Source organism: Podarcis melisellensis (genome assembly GCF_964234715.1).
Source record: "Podarcis melisellensis genome assembly, chromosome: 9".
NCBI classification, from domain to species: Eukaryota; Metazoa; Chordata; class Lepidosauria; order Squamata; family Lacertidae; genus Podarcis; species Podarcis melisellensis.
In genome coordinates this window covers 36,398,962-36,421,457 of record NC_138541.1, presented here as the reverse complement: position 1 = coordinate 36,421,457, position 22,496 = coordinate 36,398,962, and the positions used below count along the sequence as shown (strand labels likewise).

At 39.7% G+C, this 22,496-nt stretch overlaps 2 protein-coding genes across 4 annotated transcripts in view; one reads left to right on the top strand and one right to left on the bottom strand.

Annotated features, from left to right (window-relative positions):
• HHIP (hedgehog interacting protein) overlaps window positions 1-22,496 on the bottom strand; it is a 68,156-nt gene that overhangs the window by 12,276 nt on the left and 33,384 nt on the right. For all 3 annotated transcript variants that reach the window (XM_081925996.1, XM_081925994.1, XM_081925995.1), the window contains exons 5-10: window positions 9,058-9,209; window positions 7,330-7,503; window positions 6,595-6,738; window positions 4,449-4,570; window positions 3,274-3,397; window positions 1,905-2,035 (exon numbers count right to left, since the gene is read on the bottom strand). In XM_081925996.1, coding sequence (XP_081782122.1) covers window positions 1,905-2,035; window positions 3,274-3,397; window positions 4,449-4,570; window positions 6,595-6,738; window positions 7,330-7,503; window positions 9,058-9,209 — 847 coding nt within the window. The remainder of the gene's footprint in view (window positions 1-1,904; window positions 2,036-3,273; window positions 3,398-4,448; window positions 4,571-6,594; window positions 6,739-7,329; window positions 7,504-9,057; window positions 9,210-22,496) is intronic.
• Window positions 1-22,496, top strand: part of ANAPC10 (anaphase promoting complex subunit 10) — a 111,943-nt gene that overhangs the window by 67,482 nt on the left and 21,965 nt on the right. The window lies entirely within an intron of this gene.

Here is a 22,496-nt window from a genome sequence, read left to right as displayed (position 1 = left end):
GCGGCAAGGATATTACAATAATTATTTAATTCTGCTTTACATTAGGTATTTCCGGTTTCTTTGTTTTTGTTTTTTAAAAAGCAAACAGAACTGAGAAAGAACAACTTGGCTAATAAAGCCCCAAAGATTCACAGCAGGGCATGGAAACTGAACCCAGGACTCCCTGGTCAAAGTCTAAAGATCCGAAGATACATTCTGTGCTTGAGTCTCAGTATCTGACCTCAGTCTCAGTCCTTGTTGTGCATTTATGTGAATATATTTCTCCTAAAGCCCCTGGCACAAAAGAGACATATAAAATTTGCTGGCATTTCTCTTTGCTTCTCTTTCTGTCACAGTGTGAAAAAGGACTAAAGGAGCAATCCTAACTAACCTCCTACAGTCTGCTGGGGCTTTATGGGGTGGTGGGGCCAAAGTTATATCCAAAGCTTTGTGGCTGGGACAGAGGGTAGTGGGCAGGCGAATGGCTGTGCCAGTCTAGATCTGATTCAGCCTCACCGTAAGAAAACTGGGGTCTTTCTGCTGGCTTCTGCTGCCAGGGTCCCTACTGGGAGCACTTCCGCCTGTCCACATATTTGCAGGTGGAAGAGGGAGTTTCACACCAGTAGTCAGTGGGAGGCTGAAAGCATCAATGTGGTTTCAATTGCTCTTGTAGCACGAGCAGGGCAATTTGGGAAAACATTTCATAGAGTTTTGTTAGTTTGGAAAAATGAAGAATCAATCATTCTGCAGATATGATGCAATTGATATACCCAGTACACTGCACATTACGGAGATAGCTTGTCCATGTTCTGGAAACCTCCTGTTTAGACTACTGCAATGCCTTGTAGGTGAGACTATATCTGAAGACTGCTAAAAAAATGGTAAGTAGTAGAAAAAATGGTAAGTAGTAGAAAACATAGAGGGACGCGGGTGGCGCTGTGGGTAAAAGCCTCAGCGCCTAGGGCTTGCCGATCGAAAGGTCGGCGGTTCGAATCCCCGCGGCGGGGTGCGCTCCCGTCTTTCGGTCCCAGCGCCTGCCAACCTAGCAGTTCGAAAGCACCCTCGGGTGCAAGTAGATAAATAGGGACCGCTTTCTAGTGGGAAGGTAAACGGCGTTTCCGTGTGCGGCTCTGGCTCGCCAGAGCAGCGATGTCACGCTGGCCACGTGACCCGGAAGTGTCTTCGGACAGCGCTGGCCCCTGGCCTCTTGAGTGAGATGGGCGCACAACCCCAGAGTCTGTCAAGACTGGCCCGTACGGGCAGGGGTACCTTTACCTTTACCTTTTAGTAGAAAACACAACCCATAGGTTACTAACTGGAGCTGTTATTGAGAATATATCTTGCCAGTGCTTATGTAGCTCCATTGGCTTTTGTTCTAGTACTATTCCAAGTGCCACTGCTTACTTTTAAGGCTCTGTACAGATTAGGATGTGGATATCAGAAGGAAAGCCTGCTTCCATCTTTGGAGCCCCTTCTTGAGCACCCACACTACCTGAAGTTTTTATCTCTTTAAACACATTTATAAACGTCTAAATACATTAAAAAAAACTCTAATTGAGGCAAGAAGTGACAGGGCTTTTTTGGTATTGGCCCGTTTAGAGTATTCTCTCTCTAGGAAGGCTCTCCTGGTGCCTACACTAAGTTATTTTGGGTCCCAGGGGAAGATTTTTTAAATTTCCCCAGGCTTTTAATATCTGATGAGCTTTTAATATTTGAGTATCTTATTGCTACTTTTAAATCCTAGTGCTTTATTGTTTGCTTTCATTTTATTACATTTTAAAATATTATCTTTTTTCTTTTTTCTTGTGAACCACCCTGATAATAATGTATTGAATTGCAATATAGAACTTTTATAAATGCACACATAGATAGCCAATTTTTCCTTTAAATATAATAATATCCTAAAAAAGCTGTTTTTGTCTTACCTACTTCATCTTCACCAAATCCCAAGATATGTCCTGAAAAGAAACCTCTACATGAACCACTGTTGCCCAGACACAGTGGTTTCTCTTGCCACTGTTTGGTCACGGGGCTCTGTTGCAGTGTTAAAAAATTTCTGTAAACGCAAATAAAAAAAAGGGACAAAATGTTACACAGTGTGCTTTGCACCAATAAAATCTAGAACTATAATGAACATGTGTAAGATGGAGTCCTTTAAAATCTGAGCCATAAAGCCTACAATCCAGATTATACTTTGTGCCTCTGAACACTGATAAATTCTCATGAAATATGAAACGGATTGACATAGCACAATGTTTTGATGAATCCAGACCTATTATGCTTTGGTCACTGAAAGCTACTTGAGGTGCTCTAAAAGCCTTTCCATATGATTGGTGGCAGCGGTGGAGCAAGCTGATCAGGTGCCTGAGGCGGTGCGTGTGATCTGCGCCCAGGGGCTGGGCCAGCTGCGTGTGGGGATGGAGCCAGCCAGGGCAGGACACTCTGCGGGGCCTCCAAGGAGTCTGCCTGCCTCCTCCAACTCAGCCACCCTATAGCCGGGGAGGAGGAGGCGGGTGGACCAGGAGAGACGCATGGCTCGGGTGCGCTGCACACCTAACAGTGAGTGCCGCCTGCCATTTTGTCACTCCCATCAGTGGTGACACCCGGGGCGGACCGCCCCCACCGTACCCCCTTCCTCCGCCCCTGATTGGTGGGGCTTTTGATTCCGCCCTCTCTTGGGAACAACAACGGATCTACCACTTGCCGAAAGATGTGGAGCCCTCAAATATCCCACAGAACCTACACACAATGTATTTCACTCCTGGTACCATGTGTTTTCTTCAACACGAAGTCCCAGATTCAATGTAGTAATTTCAACCAGATATTTTCTAACAAGCAAACACCCATACATGTGCAACATCCATTAACTGAACATAACCTTCCCTAACTGAACAAACTAACTGACAGGCTCGCTCTTAAGAAGCTGTTCATCTTAAACATACAGTAGCATATATCAGCATGGGATGTATGCACAAAGGGGACTGCAGACTAGGAGAGAGGAGAAGGCATGGAAATGGGGGTGATCTATGCGCAAGGGACAGTTGAGATAAAGTAAGGGGGCAGGGAGAAAAAGGGGTGGTTGCAGAAAAGGCGGGATGGAGGAGGAATGGGAATGTAGGTGAAGATGAAAGCAGGGGCACAAAACAGTCTACAGCATCAGAGGAAATGGTGACTTCATAAATGGGTGAAAAGGGCGCTTAGTAGTTGCCATGTTTGGGAGGAAGAAGATGCAGGAGCTTACTACGAGGGGGGCAACATCTGTACTGCTTTTGTGTGAGTTTTAAAGAAACTTACCCATTGCGGTCTGCAAAAATATAACTTCCATAAAGTCTTTCAGACTGGCAGCCTCTGTATACAAATCCACCAACCAATGGCCCACTACTGAATGGCTTGAATTCCAAAAGTGAAGGCTCGCTTTCTAAAAAGGAACTACCACAGTGTTAGATTAAATGCAATTTCGTTTGTTAAAGATATGTTTTAATTCAAAGAGGAGAGTAAAGAGGAGTATTTCAACAACCCCAGTGCTGCAAACCAGAAAATGCAAGGTAGAATTTAGGCTAAAATAACATTACAGTTTCTTTAGTCAGCAACATTTGTCTAGCATTAGATCTTATGCAGTACAACCCTATGCATGCTTTAATTGAATTTTCACAGTCTACTTTTTGCATTTCATTACCATTTGACTGCATCTTGCATGACTGTTTTCTCTTTCCACTTCACGCCTCAGATGAAGTGGATTCTAGTCTACAAAATCTTACATTTTCATTACTCATTAAGATGCCACAAGATTCTTCCTTGTTTTCCCAAAATATATAATTTTAAATAATTGGCACAGACATGATTTTTGTTTGCTAGACTCTAGCAAGCTGGAGACTACTGCACTTACTTTTTGGAAAATGAATTTGCATGTTAAGCTTTTAGGGTAAGTAAGACAATATTATGCAATCTGATAAATTATTCTTTTAAGCAAGGGACCACAGTACTTTACTCTAATTGCATTCTTCCCTGGGTGGTCATAATTTTGCATCACAAAATTGCTTTGTTTCATCTTCATTAGAATCACCCAAAATTCCACTGGAACTGTGGCTTAATAAATCCCTTTTCAAACCACATCACTCTTTAGTATGGCATTTATAAAATGTACCCACAAATATGTGCAATAGCTAAAGCTGAAATCTAGAAGAGGGCTAGTCATGCTCTCAAGTTCCACTGATTTCAACAGGTCCTAAGTGCTCATAACTCTGTTCTGGGCTGTAGATAATGCTGCAACATTTTAAAATCATGTATCTGTAACTATGAGACTAGAAATACTTTAATTTGAAAGGAGTGTAATGGTAAAAATATTTTTTTAATCTTCCTTTTGCTCCCTTTCACATATAACATATTAGATATGCTTGTAGGGCTGTACTCACTATCCTACACATTCTTGGAAGGCTATCTAAATATACTGTACGTATTATAGGACTTACCATAATCTTTCCCCTTTATTATCTGAAGGATTCTTGCTGAGGACCTGTTCTTCCCATTGGAGTCTGAACAAAGTATTGTTAAATTAATATTTACATCAGTTGGGTGATGATCCACGGCACACCTGTTCAACAGCATGTTAAAAGAGAGATGAAACAGCAAACCTTCTGTCATTTACCACTTTGCTTCTATACCAGAATACAAAACAATGCATTCCATACTGAAATGCTGATCCTCAAGTGAATGTAAATGACCATTCTTATAAGGTTTGTTTACTATACAAGTTGGAAACCTTAGCCTGGGAGCTGAATACGGCCCTCTGACCCTCTGGGCCTCTCTGTATGGTCCTCCAGACAATCCTTTAGCCACCCCACCCCAGACCACAACTCGTTCTGGCTTTGCCTCTAGCACTCCATAAATGCTTTTGCCTGGCTGGAATGTGTCTTTGAACTGTCATAATGTCTCTTGCTGGAAAGATGGAGCGATGTGTGGGTGTAGTTGCAGAAGCCTTTTACTTTGTGGCTGGGCTGTTGTCATGTTGTTGGATTTACTATTGATGATGCATGCAGTAGCCGCTATTGTGGAACATGAATGAGTTAATTGCTCACGCAGGCGGGGAAATTGCTGCAGCATTACGATGTACTACTTATTTATAATTTTATATAAATTATTCAGCTGGTTTGAGTTACTGAGTGGAAATCTATAATACTTTATCCTGGGATTGTGGTGAAACTAAGGGGTAAACATGCATTTGTAACCTGGGGTATGTGTTAGTGTTGAGTGGAGAAGGGATTTGCAGTGGAGAAACTGGAACAGGAAACATAGGCTCTCCTTCTGCAGCTTCTCTCGCTGTCGGATTCACCCCTTCTGAATAGGTTTCTCTTTTAAATCAGACCTCTGTTACATGTATACTGTAATATGTAGCTAACCACTAAGTTTCACTAAAGTCTGAGTATCAAGCATTTGCAATTCATAAGTTACATTTAGGCAGTGATGGCCACTAACCCAGATGGCTTTATAAGAGAATTAGACAGATCCATAGAGAGGGCTACTGATGACAACTAGTCATGATGGCCATGCTATGCCTTCAAGGTTGGAGGCAGTAAAAATTCTGAATACCAGTTGCTCGGAACTGTAGGAAGAGAGAGTGCTCTTGTACACAGATCCTGCTTGCAAGTTTCCCACAGGCATCTTGGTTGGCCATTGTGAGAGCAGGATGATGGACTAGTTAAGCCATTGGTTGGATCCAGCAGGCTCTTCTTGTGTTCTTTAAGGACTACCCGAATATTTTATACTAAATTAGAAAAACAAGCCCTTTGACAGAAACAAAAACCCATTTTGAAAATTCCTGGACCAGAGTGCTTGTTTCTGATTTGTGCAAAAACCAAAAGAAATTCATACAACTTCATGCTCGGCATCTGCCTGTCTTGGGAAACAATGGAAGAGTGTGCCTTTGGGGGTGAAGTCAAACCATTGGAGAGTTACAGCACCTAAGGAAGAGAATGTTTTGTTGCAGCTGGGGCAGATGAAGGCATCCAGTTGTGCTGCTGCAGACACACCATGGTGTTTCTTCTTTCTGTGCTCTTCCCAGTGGTCATTCCTGCTCTGGTCACTGCTGTGAATACACAACCTCACTGGTTGTCTCCAGGCACTGCAGTTGTTTGCAAGGGATTTCCACACAGCAGGGTTGATGTTGCCAGCCTTTATGTCTCGTTTGTCGACATCTTTCTAGTGAAGAGTTGGTCTTCTAACAGGCCTAGTGTCTGAAGCCAGCTCTCCATAGAGCATGTTCTTGTTGTGCTTAGATGTATGGCTGGCAAAGTGATTTAAACTCTAATCTCCCTATGGCAACACCAGTTCACCACAGGGTATTTGTTTAGTAGACTGGAATGTAATGTACATACTAATACAGTATTTCTGAACGAACACATGGATCTTCTTTCCCAGTTGTAAGACCTTGTTCCAAATATACATCCCCATGAAGTAAACACACACACACCCTTTCGGTTAAATTATTTTCTTGTCTTTTTCCTCCCTTTCCCCTATGGGCATAGATGAAGGATTGTCTCTGAATATTCAATTTTTAAAAGTGTGTTTATCTCCTTGTTAGTTTATGGTCATGTTGAAAAAGAAATATAACCTACTTACCTGCCTGGATTGTGGAGTCCATGGGCAAAAATTTCAGGAGGCTGATTGGTGCTGTTAAAGTGTGGGTTGCTCCGTGGTATGGAATAAGGCACATGGCAGAAATCAGTGTCTACATCCAGGCGTAACACAGAACCTGTAAAATCACTGAGAAATTGGAGGATAACACAATTGATTTTTAAAAGGATTTTTACTGGGCAGCATTCATTTAAATAGTAGTGAAATAAACAGGAAATTACCCAATGAAAGGGTAATCTCTGTGGGTTTAGTGCAGCATACTAACTCTGTGAGATAACGTAGCTCCAAATTGCCTCCACTTGTTAAGTTTGGCCTCTTTAGGAGACAGAAATGACATGCTGCATGCACCTATGATTTCCACTGGACACATTTGCTCAAATGAGTTCCTCCATTTTGGAGGACTGGTACTTGTGTTTAGCTATATTGAGTGGGGAGCAGTATAAACAGAGCAGTATGGATAAAATATATTTTCCTCCATTAAGCATTAATGCTTCTATGGTGGTCTGCTTCTTGCTATTCCAATTCATTCACTGAAGTGATCAGCAGATGAATTGTATACTGTAAATATAGTGAGTGGGGGGATTGGCACATGTTTTCAATGATGAAGATTATATTACTGATCTGTATTGGACATCTAAATGGTAGAATTATTTTAGAGGGTGTGGTGCTGAAAAAGAAACGATAAATAAGAAAGATTTTATCCACTGGTAATTATTATACCTCAAACCATCCATTTCCTCCATATCATCTATAGTGATCATCCCATCACCAAGGAATGTGTATAAAAACCCATCAGGGCCAAACAGCAGCTGTCCTCCAAGGTGTTTTCTGTGTAGCTCTGCAACTTCTAGAAAACCTCTTGCTGTTCTCGTATCAACCTGATGTGGATTTTTCCTGTAGCCCAAAAAATGGATTGTGGAATTAATCTCAATAATATACTTCCATTAAATTTATGTTTAAAATGTTTCTTCTCTGCCCCAGAACCATCCTTGCATTAGTTCAGAATGGCAGGGACATACGGTTTTTGAAATAAAGCTCTGTCCTAGGTCCTTTTAAACATGGGTGAGGCATGATAGCTTCCACTCAATTGGCCTGGGGGCCAATGATTCCTTAGTGGACTGTGACTGGCCATCAAACTGTGTGTGGGTTTTTTTTTTTGGTAGTTTTGTTCCTTTGCTTGCCATGTGGCAAAGGTTTTGCATCCTGAATGTATCTCAGGTTTTTGTTGCTGATATTAAGAGGCAACCAGTGTGGTATAATAGAGAAGGGTTAGGGAACCTGTGGCACCCCAGATATTGGATGTTATTGCTGAACGCTAGTAACGCTGCCTGTGCCTGATGTGAGTTGGAGTCCAACAACATATGAACAGCCACGGGTTCCTCCTCCCTGAGTTAGTCTTGGACTAGGGCTGGGGTGACTCAGTCATAAGATGACCATGGACCAGACACTATTCTCTTAATAGGGTTGCTATGAGGATAAATTTGGGGAAAATGTGTATGCCACCCCAAGGTCCTTGGAAAAAGGGTGGGACATACGGAAATAAATAAACAAATGTTATTCAGCACAGTTGTAGGTGGTGAGGACATAGATTGATAGTGGATTTTAAGGGATCGTTAGAGAGAGGTACAGCTGAACCATTCTCCAAAGGGATCTCATTAAAGAGCATTCTGAGGCATACCAGTAACTAGTCAGTCACATGTAGTATGGCTGCCAACTCAGTTTGAGGCTAACATTCCTCATTCCTTCATGTCCAGGAAAAAAGGAAGTGGGTATGGTCAGCTTAAGCCATATTAAGACTTGAGAAACCACCATCAAGATGAATTTTGTTGCTCAAATGCCACTAATAAGCTAGATCAGAAGAGTAGTAGGTTAGCATAGCATTGTCCTGCATGGAGTCAGACTTTGTTGCAGATTCCTCAGTCAATAGTCAACCTTCTTAATTCCAAAAATAGTGATGTGTCAGATCTTTCCAAAAGACTAGAATTTTGTATCAAAGACAAAAAATGTGCATTACTAACTGTTTTGGTTTTTTTTTGAAATTATTTGGGATATACATTTGAATAAAGATTGGTTCGGCTGATTATATTTCTATGCCGCTTTTCATTCAGGTAAATATCCCATGGTGGCTTACAAACAATTAATAACAATAACATGATAGAACATAATACAGCATTAATCATTATAGAACAAAGAGGATTTATTGAAGAGAGCAAGGCACTGCACTTTGCTGCTTGCCTGAGCAGCGTTTGATTGAAATCTGTCACCGATGTTTACTGACAGTATCTGCATGGATCCTACGTAAATGAGGGGCAACCTGTTTAAAAGCAAGGCATGCAAAAGCAGAAAAACTGGGCTTGGGGACTGACAGATTCCCAGCATATGACACAACTAAGCTGAAGTACACTGTATATGGGGACTTGCTGCTGAAGCTGTTTACAAAATTCCTACCTGGACACGGTGTATTCTACAACCCTAAGAATATGGTCATGTGGCCCAATGGCCCATCGTTCTTGGTTGGTGGTATAGGACACATACAGCTTTCCATTTTTTTTGTAATTGGGATGGAATGCAAGGCTTAAGAGTCCTCTTTCATCTCCACCCTGCAGTCAAATGGGGAAAAAAGCAAAACAAAGAATTGTGAAGTTAATTATGTTCTTTATTGTGTTGAAGAGGGACCCCCCCCCTTAAAAAAAGTTTCTTTCTTTCTTGTGAGTAATCTTTGCCTGCCTCCTTTCTTCTTTTCTTTCTTCCTTTTCTAACTATGGCACAAAAAAGGATTATAAAACATTTCATCCGGTTTGGGGAATTGGGGGGGGGGGCGGCGGCAGCGGTTGTTGCTCCTTGAGAGTCGGAAGAGAACAATTGTTTTGTGTAGCTATTGGTATACAAGCCTCCTCACTCCTTTTCTATGGAGAGATCTTTGGGAAGCCATGAAGACAAGTTTAAGTGCTGCAGAGAATTCTTTCCTGGATTACTAGGTTGCTTGTTATAAGCAGAAGGCAAATTAGGAAAAAGGTCTATAATCAGCCGTCACTTCAAATCCAAGTATCCTAGCCCTGAAACACAGTGCCAACTCCCACTGTCTTGGCAATATGTTTAGAAAACAGTTAAATTGCTTGTGTAATATGTAAACCTTTGTTTTACCCTGGAGGCAACTACATCACTTGTCACAACGATGGTGGTCTGTTCATCATTGCTAGCATACTGTAGGTAATAAGCAGCCTCCATTCTCACTGCATGAAAGCATCATTCTGTACGGGGGTCCATAGCGCAAAGGATTTTATTATTTCAAAAAACAAAAATAGAAAATGCCCAAACATCTTTCTTTCATTATTTATGTATGCCACACAGATTAGTACTGTTATATGTTTAGCATCAGTTTCATGTACTGTGACAATACAAAAGCCAGCAACAAAATGCAGCAAAACACACACACACACACACACACACAAAAACCCAACCCCAAAAAGGGAGGGAGGGAAAGGGAGGGGGATCTTTCAGAGCTCTGAAGTGCAGAATGCAAAAGAGCACCCTCCAAGCATACTAGCATAAATGTATTTTTCTACAGAAAATATCTAATTAATAAGTATTGATACAAACAGAGATTCAAAAATACACAGAATGGGGTATGATCAGAAAAGATTTTGAAAAGATAATGAATATTTCACACATAAGTTAAATATGCTATTGTTTATGAGGTGCTTCTTAGGCCGTCTCACTCTAGTTATTCCTGCAGCATGATATACTTAAGGCTGCAATCCTATACTCTCTTACCAAGGAGTAAGTTCCATTGAAGTCAGTGGGGTTTACCTCTGAGTAGGCATGTATAGGCGTGCACCATAATGATTGTTATCGATGAGCTTATTCTTTCCTTTAGTGATCTTGATATATTGTCGTTCATTTCCTTCTTCTTCTTTGCTACTTGTACTTAAAGAATAATTTTGAAATGCAATTCCTTAATATGACAAATCATCCATGATAAAATATGATACAATATACTTCTGTATGTGGAGACAGTGCTTGTATATCATTTATATTATCATTTATAATAGGACATGAAGACTTTGTATATGAATATTTTTACACTATTCTGTTTCAGGGTGCTTTTTCTTGTTTGTACAATGGGCCAGAATGCAAGCTTTCATTTTGGCAAACAAAATTGTACAATCTGCATAACTTGAAATTCGTTTTTATGCTCTTTAAAATAAATACAGGTTAACTTATAGATTGCAGGTTGTGAAATTCTATAATGATTTCAAGAAGAAAAGCTACAGCATGAAAACATAATTTTCATTAATGGCACAATTACATCAGTTCTTTACTCTTGAATTGGAGCTAGACTCTTGCCTCACCTAGACCCATTTAAATCAATGGGCTGAAACATGTCTTATCCTGTGTCAGATTGTGACCTCTGAGGTGAAATTCTGTTATTATTGCTGACTTAGCAATATCAGTACATTTCAGAGTTTCTGCAACTTTGGGTTGGATCCAGACTTGGCTATGCATAGAATATCCCCACTGAAATCAATGGGGCTAAAGCTTATAAAGACATAACTTAAATCCCACTGATATCAATGGGTCTACTTTAGGCATAACCAACTCCAATCTGTTATATGCAACTGGGTGCAAAAATGGACTTAAATGCAAAGTTAATGCAAAGTTAAGCTCCTTCAACTCCCATTGAAATCAAAGACATGGGTCAAGATCAAGAAAACCCATTAGGAACATGCAGGACCTCCTTGCAAGTACCAGTGGGCCATGGAACCCCTTGTTTCCCCCATGATTTCCCCCTCTTTATGTTAAATTAGAGGCCACCATCAGAGACCATTGTTGGACTTCCACTGGGTTTTGGTTGCTGGTTTGTTTGTTTTTTTAATAACGTGGAGAGCTGCTTTCAGAAAGTCCCCACTGCATTCCCAGTATGGTTCTTTGGATCCCAGCAACAGTTAATTACATTGCACTTTCAATGGCCTCATAAGTGCTCATTCAATTAGCAGCATCTAGGATGAAAGGTTTGGTAAACCATCCATCCTCTTTCTAAGTTCATAAACAAAAACAATCCGCAGCTGCTCCCAAGTTGCCATGATATGTTGATTTCAGTATCCTTACACAAAGTATAATGGAACACCAGTTATCTGAACTGTGATTATCCTGAACCTAATATCTGAGGTCACTGCCGTGTATTCCATTTGAACTCATATTTGCACATTATGTTTATACAATACATGCATTTCATTCATTCCTTGTGATCTCCAGCCCTGCCAATTTCCCCGAATGGCGTCATGAAGAGCTGCTATAGTCTGAAGTTCTAATTTGCATTAAAGTGCATTGATGCCCAGTTTTAGCAACATTGGTTTAATTATGTTATAGCAACATGGGATAATGATGGCTATTTAATAAGCTAGCCACTACTGACCGTTTAAGAACCTTTTGACTTTAGCTTTTCATAACACTACTGTTTGAAAAAATAGGAAAAAAATACTGCCAATTCCCAGGTGAATGTTTATATCTTAAACTTTTCTATAGTGAAAATAGCCACCTGTTATGAATGCAGTCTGCGTGTTCTCAACAGCCAATGCATAATTCAAATAGCTATGTTGAGAATATTTAAGCTGCAATTGCTTCATCATGTTCCCAACTCAAAATTCAACCTATATTTGCTATGCAACGGATAAGCATCTGTTCTATGGATGTGACCTTTTGGGCCAACATCAAGCATGCTTCTTCACAACAAATTCAAGAGGAATTGGTTGTTGACACTCTGTAGCAAAGTTGCTTTTCAAGTGGTTGTGATCAAGTGGAAGAAGCTCAGTGTGCTGAGATTCACCCAGGGAGCCACTGTTTACATAACCAAGTGAGATCATCCGGAGGAGCACTGATAGTTATCCCCCATGTTAAAGATGCCAAATGAACTTAACCAAAAATCAACCACTTAGTGTCGCCAGTCCCATGTTGTGAGACACACTTCCAGCAGAGATTCAGCAGGCAACATCACTTTTGGCATTCAAGTGAACCTTGAAGATAGGCTTATGTAGCTGTTTGAAATTTTCTTGAGTAGCTAGTCATTTTAAGAATTGTTTTGTACTGCTTTTAATTTTTATTTAATGCTTTTAAATTGATGTACACTGCCCTGATATCTTATGAGATGGCAGTATATAAACACTCTTATATAAAATGAATGCATGAATGAAGCTGGAAGTCACTATGGCCCATAAAAAGTTGAAGCTGCCATGTTTTTTGGCACACATTGCTGCAGCATGAAAAATGCAGGTTGAGTTGCAAGTCTGGGATAAGAGCAACCTGGATGGATGCACAATGTACTTTTGTGGATAATGCCTTGTGGGATGCTACTCCAGAGGGTTCATTGTCCTAATTTGGGGAGAGCGTTTTTGGGGCAAAGGGAGCTGCTGTTAGAAATGGGGGGGAGAGAACTGAAAAATCTCTGACGCATGTTTGGAAATAGCATGCAGAACTTTGCATCATGGCCATTGTAAAGCCATCATATGGTCATTTGTACCACTCGGCCCATATTTTCAATAAACCTATTTGTGGCAACCTCAACCCTGCCGTGTGGGGTCATCACCCTTGCAGATGAGACAGACAGACAGGAGACAGCCTGGAGACAGACAGACAGGTTGTATATCCACAGTAGTGAGCAGAAGAGAAACAACCACAGAGAGAAGAAACACCCTGGTGCATCTGCAGCAGCACAACCAAATACCTTCATCTGCCTTCATCTACTCCACACTACATCTGCCCGCAACACCTGTAAAGTTTCCTGCAGCAGAAGTGTCATATCATGTTTTGTACAACCCAAAGTGTTTTTTCTGGGTACCACCGGTCCTAGCGTCAGGCTGTTCTTTATATTTCCATGATCCAAGAGCAGGAAAACATGCCACAATGATTGCTCTCTTTTTGGTTACACACCCTCATATTTTGATGCAGGCAAGCAGGCAGGCAGGCAGGAAGGAAGGAAGGAGATACTGAAATGGTTGGGGGATTTTACCAACCAAATGTTACTAATGATGAGAATGCTTGGCTGGAGTAAGAAATACGTGGTTTCTGACTCCTTGTTTCCATAAAGATTATTTTATGGTCTGTAGCTAATATAGTGGTCATGCAGCTAAAGGCATTATCTTCGCATCATTAGAATGAAACATAACACTGGAAATCCCTGACTTCATTGCTTGAGGTTTCATTGGTATCTGAGATTTTATATTTCCCATTGTAAATCTAAATAAGAACTTGTGCTGACCTTTATTAGAGCAAACATTAAACATTAAACAATTTAGTAAGATTACTACTATGAAAGGGAACTTTTTAAAATGTGTTTTGGACCACCAAGAAACAATCATAAATTTAAGGAAATATGAGGTTACGACCATGTGACTTCCCTTGCCGAGTTATGTAACAGATTGTTGTGACTTAAAGGTCATACTTTTTTTTTTAAAGACACATTTTAAAGAGATTTATAAAATTTATATTTATACAATGTTCATATCAACAATTTAAAAGGTATAAGTTACTAGAATAACATATAAAGTTCAATTCCTATGACCCCCTTTACAAAATACAGAATACTGGGCCAATAGTAAATTATATAATCTAGAACTCTATTAAACGCATATCTTTTAATGGACAGGCAAATGGTTCATAATGATCAAATTTTAGTTAATGCTGAGGAAATGCCAGTCTGCTTATATGCTAATTTTAAAAACTGAGAATTGATATCTTTACTTCATTTACAGCCTACCCTAAATGTAAAGTTGAGAGTGGGGAAAAATAGAATAATAACTGAAATTAGTTGCACCAGTCCAGCAAAAGCAATATCCATGGTTTGCCCTTCTGTATATCTACTTCTTACACATGCAGCTATGAAGAAAGGACTGGGAAGTACAACTAGGGCAGAACCACATAGGCTGGATCCATGGGGGGGTGGGCAGGGGCTTGGGCAAGCTGTCAGAACTCCAACTTGCTGCCTCCCAAGTTGTAAGTCAGCAAGAAAACAACAACCCACCAATCCTCACCCCCTAAATGTCAAGAGACTTCATTCATCTCCAACAGCACATCTTGTTTGTCCCTTGGCTTAGATCACATCCTGCTTTCCATGACAAATCATTTAACTGTATATCAAAATTCAGTTACATGAAAGCTAATGGCAAGAATAACAGAGCTAGTGATATCAACTGTATGTTTTGTATAAACAATCCTCAAAACAAAGATAAGAGGGACAGAATTTTGAAGGCTGCTTCTTCCCTTTATAACAATTTACAATCTAGGAATGAATGAGAGCAAGGGAGAGCGAGCATTAATAAAAGTCAGCCATCATTATGATGTCACTCTCCTAATTTCCCCTGAAATAAACTAGCAGGTACAAATAATATTTACAATAAGTGACATCATCAATGTATCTTTCCATTGCTCAGACCTTGTGTTATATATAGCAGTGTTTCCTGTTTGTTGTAAAGAACACCTTCTGGGTGGAATGGATTCCATTAACAAAAATCTGTCTTATGTTAAGCCATCTTTGTTAAAACATACGTACACACACCAGACCAGGAATGATACAGATACAATGTAGCAATTTATAAAAACTTAATCATGTGTTACAAATTAAGGACTCCATCCTGTGTTAAAGTAATCCATAGCTACATAAAGAAAACAGAGTCCAGATAATATGAATAAAGCTCATTTCCTAGGAAATTCATCATCTCTAAACAAAAAAATTCCCATACACAATGCTTGATCACAATTATGGGCCTAACTACAAAATACTGATGTAACCAAGCTTATCGGAGGTATGCTGTGGCGTACAATTTTTAAAATTATTTTTTAGAATCTGATAGAGAAGAAGTCATGATTGTTTTCTGAGAAAAGTCAAAGAGCCTGATTTTTGCAGAACTGTTGAATCTGTACTGAAAAATCAGTATGCAACATTTATGATGTCCATTCATAAACATCTGTTTCCAGAAAATCTTGGTCATTTCAAGTAACATTTTAGGATGATGCCCAGTTCCCCAGGGGATGTCCATGTGATTTCATTCAGAGTTTAATGCCAGTGTGAGGTGAATGCTGGAAAACAGCAATTCAATGTGAACAAAACTAATATAATCTGTGGGAATCCATGATGTATGCCCAGAAGCAAATGAATGTCTGGAAAGGCTCTCAAAAGTTTCATTAGTAGGATTAAAATATACATGTGAATGAGGAATTTCCTTGTGGTTCAGGTTTTTTTTTTAATTGGAGGCAGAATGCAACCCCAGTTTATATCAGCACCAACATTTGCCTGGATACTTCTGAATGTGATGACTAGGAAGCCTTCTTCAATTTCAGCTACAAAGAAGATCCATAGACAGCAAATTCTCTTTACTAATAATGCCAGTTTTTTTTCTTTAAAAAAAAATGTTTAGAGCACATTTTGACTCAAGAAAACCACCATTTTATATTTCAAATCGGGGGAAATAAATACAGTAAATGGACAAAGTACAAAGATTCCCAAAATGTTTACGGGTATGCATTCCCCTTGCGCACCCCCAGAAAAAGCACTGAATAATGCCAAGGAGAAAAAGTGCATTGCCTTCCCATGCACTACCCAAGAGACAAGAGTGACAAGAGCCAGTGTGTATCCAGGCTATCTATCTGGGAGAAGATATGGCACTTGGAGACAGTCACCACATCACCCTAAATAAATGTTGACTTAGTATGATCTGCTCTCCCCAACTGAACAGAACATTTGTCAGACCTGGTGAGGGTTAGACCACAGAGGAGGTCAGAGGAGGTGGGTGTGGCAGTAGTTTGGAGTGGGCAGTGAGAGCAGAAGACCAATAAGCTGGGACAAGCATCAAAGGTATGGTGGCCAGAGATGGGTCCTTAAGGACACTGGACAGATTCATTCTTCAAGTCAAAGATGGCCAGTTCCCATTCAGATATTTTGGCTACTACAGAGGGCTCGTGTGGTCAAGTAATTATACTGCCTGACTTAGCTTGGGAAGACCCTGGTTCAACTCCCTGCTTGTTCCCAGTGCTTACAATGCTTGAGGCCAGTTAGCACGACTTAGCTTAACCTAGGCTTGATGTGAGGATAAATTTGGGAGGCAGGAATCATGTCCTATACTGGAAGCCCCCTTGGAAAGGGGCAGGATTAACAAGAACAGCAATTTTGCTTGACCACAAGGCAAACATGTTACAAAGTACTAAACTTGAAAAATAACTTAATTTTAATAAAGGGGAAAGGAAGGGGAATAACAGTTTCTATAAATACAAACAACAATAGCTACTTTTTAAAATAGTGGGTAATATATATATATAAACAACTAACTTAATTGTAACCAGGGGACCATGTCTGAAACTGCCTAAGCATTCGTTAAAAAGCAATATAATAACTTCCTCTGTTTATAACTGCAGAAATACTCCTTCACATTTCTTATGTTCTTAAAACTGATAGACCAAGGCGGGAGGGGGGTGGGGTTCTGAACTGGCTCCAAAGAACGATGGGTGGAAAGAAAATTAGTGCAGTTCCACAAATATATGACAAAAGGTTTACACAGTGCTCTAATTGGCAGGTTGTATAATAGTACTCACATTTCCACTGGTGCAAGAGATTACACAAGCATAAGAATATCCTTTGAGATTCATTTAATTTGTTTCACACAGTGGGAAGTACTGCATCTATGAGTGGAACATACTTTCCACATGCAGCACATGCAGATTATAGAAAATTGAATGTATGCCATAATGATTGAAGCAAACGATTTATTTACATTATTTATTAAATTTCCACACTGCCATTCATTCGAGGGTCACAGGGCAGTCTACAATATAAAAGCACAAAAATACATAACACAGTAACAAACAAAAGCAATAACGTCTCCCATATATTGTTTAATGTTTTTATTTATTATAGTAAACCATTCCATTGGCCAGAAAAACCAAAGGTTTTCTTCAGTCCCTTGTGATTTATCTACATGCTGCCCTGCTCTTCACCAAGTCATATGTATATGGGCATAATGAATGGTTATATGGCTGAAATCTTATAACAGTTGGGAAGTCTTCACTAGGGATGAGGGAGAAATCCACTCCAGTAAACTCAAGCATGGATTCCTTGCCTTGTGAGGATTGGTCTCCTTCAAACAAGCACCGGTGTTTTTCACTGTTGTTTTTTTCTTAAAGAGGTCAGTGAACTTTATAACACCATTAATTAAATAAGGTCAGTTGTAACATTTGTTTCATTTCATGTTAACTTCTCTGGGCGTCTGTCGCATTGGCACTTTGGCAAATCCAATAAATGAAATAATAAAAGAACAGCGTTGTTTAGAAGTCTGATGCCTGAAGCAAACTGTATGACCGCTCAAAACTATTACATACTCAGAATAAGAGAAAATTAGACATAAAAATTAACCAAATGTTCATCTGTGTTGATGGACTGCATCCAGCCATAGTGAAGATTTCTTGAGGTTTTCCGTATTACTGCTACTACTGCTATTATTACTATTGATACTGCTATTATTTGGCTTAGCCCTATGGTTGATTAGAACCTGAGTTTCCCACAGTCAAAGTTAGCACTGTAGCTAAGCATACCACACTAGTTCTTACTTTGTTGTTGTTTAGTCGTTTAGTCGTGTCTGACTCTTCGTGTCTCCATGGACCAGAGCACGCCAGGCACTCCTGTCTTCCACTGCCTCCTGCAGTTTGGTCAAACTCATGTTGGTAGCTTAACCTTACAACCTTAATGTTATCAGGACAGATAAAATGCTTCTTCATGCAGTTCATAGTCAAACTGTGGAACTTGCTGCCCCAGGAGGCAGTGATGGCCATCAACTTGGATTGCTTTTAAAAAAAGGATTAGACAAATTCATGGAGGAAGGGGCTATCAATCACTAGACATGATGGTTTTGCTCTACCACCACAGCTACAGGCAATAATGCTTCTGAATACCAGTTGCTCATGTTCTGTTTGCTGGTTTCCCATTGGCATCTGGTTGGTCACCGTGAGAATGGGTTGCTGGGATAGATGGGCCATTGGCCTGATCCAGTAGGCTATTCTTATGCTCTTAACCCTAACTACATCCCACTGGTTGTGAATATGTACCTCAGCTTGCTGTGTTATAGCATGTACAGTGGTACCTCGGGTTAAGAACTTAATTCGTTCTGGAGGTCCGTTCTTAACCTGAAACTGTTCTTAACCCAAGGTACCACTTTAGCTAATGGGGCTTTGCGCTGCCGCCGCACGATTTCTGTTCTCATCCTGAAGCAAAGTTCTTAACCCGAGGTACTATTTCTGGGTTAGCGGAGTCTGTAACCTGAAGTGTCTGTAACCTGAAGCATCTGTAACCCGAGGTACCACTGTATAATGTATAATGATTGTGCTCTAGTCATTATACCAGTTGTTAGTTATTTGACCCTTTCCCTTTTTTAAAATCCTCAAGTATTTAACTTTACTTTCAACATTGCAAGCTAGTTCAATGACAGTACGATATTGCTGTTACATTTTACAGTAAGTTTACAGCCTAATTATGAATTAAAATGGTTTCCCAGATACAATGTGTTTGGTCTTAATAATTTCATCCACCTTGCTGTAACACCTTTTTATTTTATTCACATTCCAGAAATTTTCATACTTGAGTGGATATCTTTAAACAGCCTCTGTTCTGATCATATAGATTTTAATTTCCTAACTTTCCCCTTTAGGCTATTTCTGGTTTCCGTGTTATTAAAAAAATGAAGTTTCCTGTGAAATTATTGGTTTATGTTATGATCCCCATGGGAGGATGCCAAGTTTAATTACATTATGGTCATTGCTACCAAGTGGCTGAACCACACATTTCCTGAATTGGACATGATTTTTGTCAAGAGCAATTTATTTCCTTGAGTCTTCCAGAAGAAGCTTATGAGCAATATGTTTTTTTTGCTGCACATATCCTCAGAAGGAAAACAATTTAGTGGATAAGACTAGTGGAAGAACACCGCCTCCCCCATATTAACAAGCAGCTTGGGGTTGATTTATATAAGTATTAGCCCATGACACACAGCAAATTCACAGCTGAACATGTATTGAAATAGTTAATGCCCCAAACTTGAATCTTCGCATCCAGGAATTGTCCTTTTTCTATATATTTTTGCACCAAAAAGCTTTACTCTTAAGCTTGATTGTTACTTTTACATTGAAGGTACCCTGCCCTGGAACCAATTGGTGAAGTGGGAGTTATAAATAGAATTAATAAATAATAGGCCAAAGTCCAATAACAGACATGGCCTCAGTTGGCTGAAAAGCACTCAAGAAGAGAGGCTGAAGAGGTAAGTGGCAGGTGTGGGGCAGCAAATACTTATTCAACGAACTTAGTAAAGTTCAGATACTGGGAAACATGAGCTATCCAGCTTTGTTACACTCTTCAAGGAGTATTACTATTTAACAGAGACTTCACCAGTTTTAAACTGCTTCTCAGGCTGCTTACTGGAAATGTAAATTATTTGAAGAAAGCAGTATGGAACCTGTTTTCAAAGTTGGTTGTGGAATTCAAAAACTATTTATCTGATGGGAACCAGAGCTTTGCTATATGCACAATAGATCCCAGTTGCTAATCAAATAATTCTTTCTCTTTTCTGTGAATAGCCATCCTTTTTTTGTTTTTGTTTTTACAAAGAGAAGACTAAATGAATACATCCATCAGAAGGAGGTTTATAGGTTTCTTCATAGTTAATGAATAAATGAGAAATGCAATACATGGATAAACAAAATTGGAATTGTTGCAATATATGAAGTAGAATTTAGTTTAGATAACTGTAAATGTTACTCCATTCAGGTGATATTACTGAATGTTTAGGCTCTGCATTGCAAATTCATTTAGCTGTATTCCTGCACATATTTCCAAATTATTCACACATGAAGGACGTTTTATTTAAAAGAACTGACATTTACAAATGGTTGTGCATGGTTTAGTAGCTGAAAGGGGTATACAGTGAATCTGAAATACCAGGAGTCTTTTCTGTCATATGTACAGTATGGCCAAACTATAAAACTAACAAAATGTGGAAGAAAATACAGTTTGAACAAGTGTTATGGCCACAGTCTAGTGCCCATTCATTGAATGGGGCCACTCTAATTGTGGAAAATGGAACACTTGGTGCTTTTATTGCTCCCTTAGCTGTTTGTGAAGAATAAATGCACTGACCAACATTTTGACCAAATATGGGTGAATGAGCAAATGTGTGGGTTCCTAGAATGAAGATTGCAGCTGAAGCACTCATCCCCCAGTACTGCTGTAGCTCCAGACAAACCAAAAGCTGTAATAAAGGTTTGCTCTTGGAGGAGAAAAACCATGAGCCCAGGTTCAGATATAATGCTAAGCCCTACAGTGGCATAGCTCCAGATTGTGAGGCAATAACAGGACTGGGGACGGACTGCAAACCATGATCTTCACTCCATGAACCCACACATCTGCTTGCTTGTGCTAAGTCACAGTTTGGCTTAGTGTTATGCTGAATCTCTTTGCTACCATTTCTTTCTTCTTTTCTTGTTCTGACTCACTTAATGCCTTGGGATGATGAGCTGCTCTGATGTCAAAGTGGGCTTCTGATACTCTTGCAGGTAAGTCAGCAAGGCCTTCAAGGTTCTCTGTGACATCAAAGAGCCTTTTGCAGATCCCAGCTGTCATAGCCTTTGATTGCCACTGCTTTAGTTTTTCTGAAGTCACAGAGGACTCTGCAAGTCTTGGGCCAGACAGAAGCCATAGAAAAACCACCAATTATGAATTTGGACAACTTTGAGCTAAATTATTTGGGGAATTCATGAATATACTTATGGTATGGGCTTTCAAATGATGCCATAGAAGTCCAGTAGTTCTAGTCTATCCTTTAACTCGACTCAGAGAGAAAACTCTGACTTGGTGCTAATAAGTTAGGATGTAATAGTTATCTATTTGCTCCGGGTCTATTTCATGCTTCTGCTTAAATGCAGGAATTATAGTTTATGTGGGGCCTGTTGAACACTGGGACCAAATCCTGCACTCTTTATCCAAATAGAAAATATGGATTACCTTTGCTACACAAACCATGGACAATCTTAAGTATTCACTATATATATATAGAGAGAGAGAGAGAAAGGGGGGGGGAGGGAGGGAGGGAGGGAGTGGGGACTTATTCACCATGAAAAGAAGTTGCATGAGTGGACTGCTTTGTAACAAAATGTTAATGCTGCAAGCAGAAATCTGTCTATCCCATTTTTCCAGACATTTGACCTGGTCCTTGAATATGTTTGTCTACTGGTCATAATTTTGTGCTGTTCCATAGTAAGTTTGTTAACAATCTTTTATTATTTTGTGTAATCTCTTGGGTGGCTTGTATTTGAAGTTTAAGGCTTGTTTACACACACTTTAAAGAGCTTAAGTTTATGAGAAAACAGATGCTAAAGAATGATTGTAGCAACACTAACCGTCTCTTCAAATGCATATTGCAGATAAAGTTTAGGGGCAAAAAATGAACCATAGAAGCTAATCAAATTAGATTTCTCTGAATTTGAACGAATCTAGAAGATTTTTTCCTTACCAGTCCTTTAAAAGTGTCCAAGGTTTAGTCTGTGTGCCTACCGATAAACACTATCTGAAATTGGGCAGGGAAGTTCAGAAGATTACCGTATGTCTGTATCCTGAAAAATGCTTCACATGCACACACTGTTAAAAATCGTATCTCATATTTCACATCCTAATTGCTAAAGGGAAACCATGTCTATGCCACTAATATTATTATTTTTCTAATATTTACCAAAGAAGGAAGGAATACAGGAAGCCACCTCATACAGAGTGAGACTATTGGTGCATTTAACCTATGCTGTCTGGGAACAGCTCTCTGAGGTTTCAGAGAGGACTCAGCCCATTGTGGAGATGCCACAGGCTG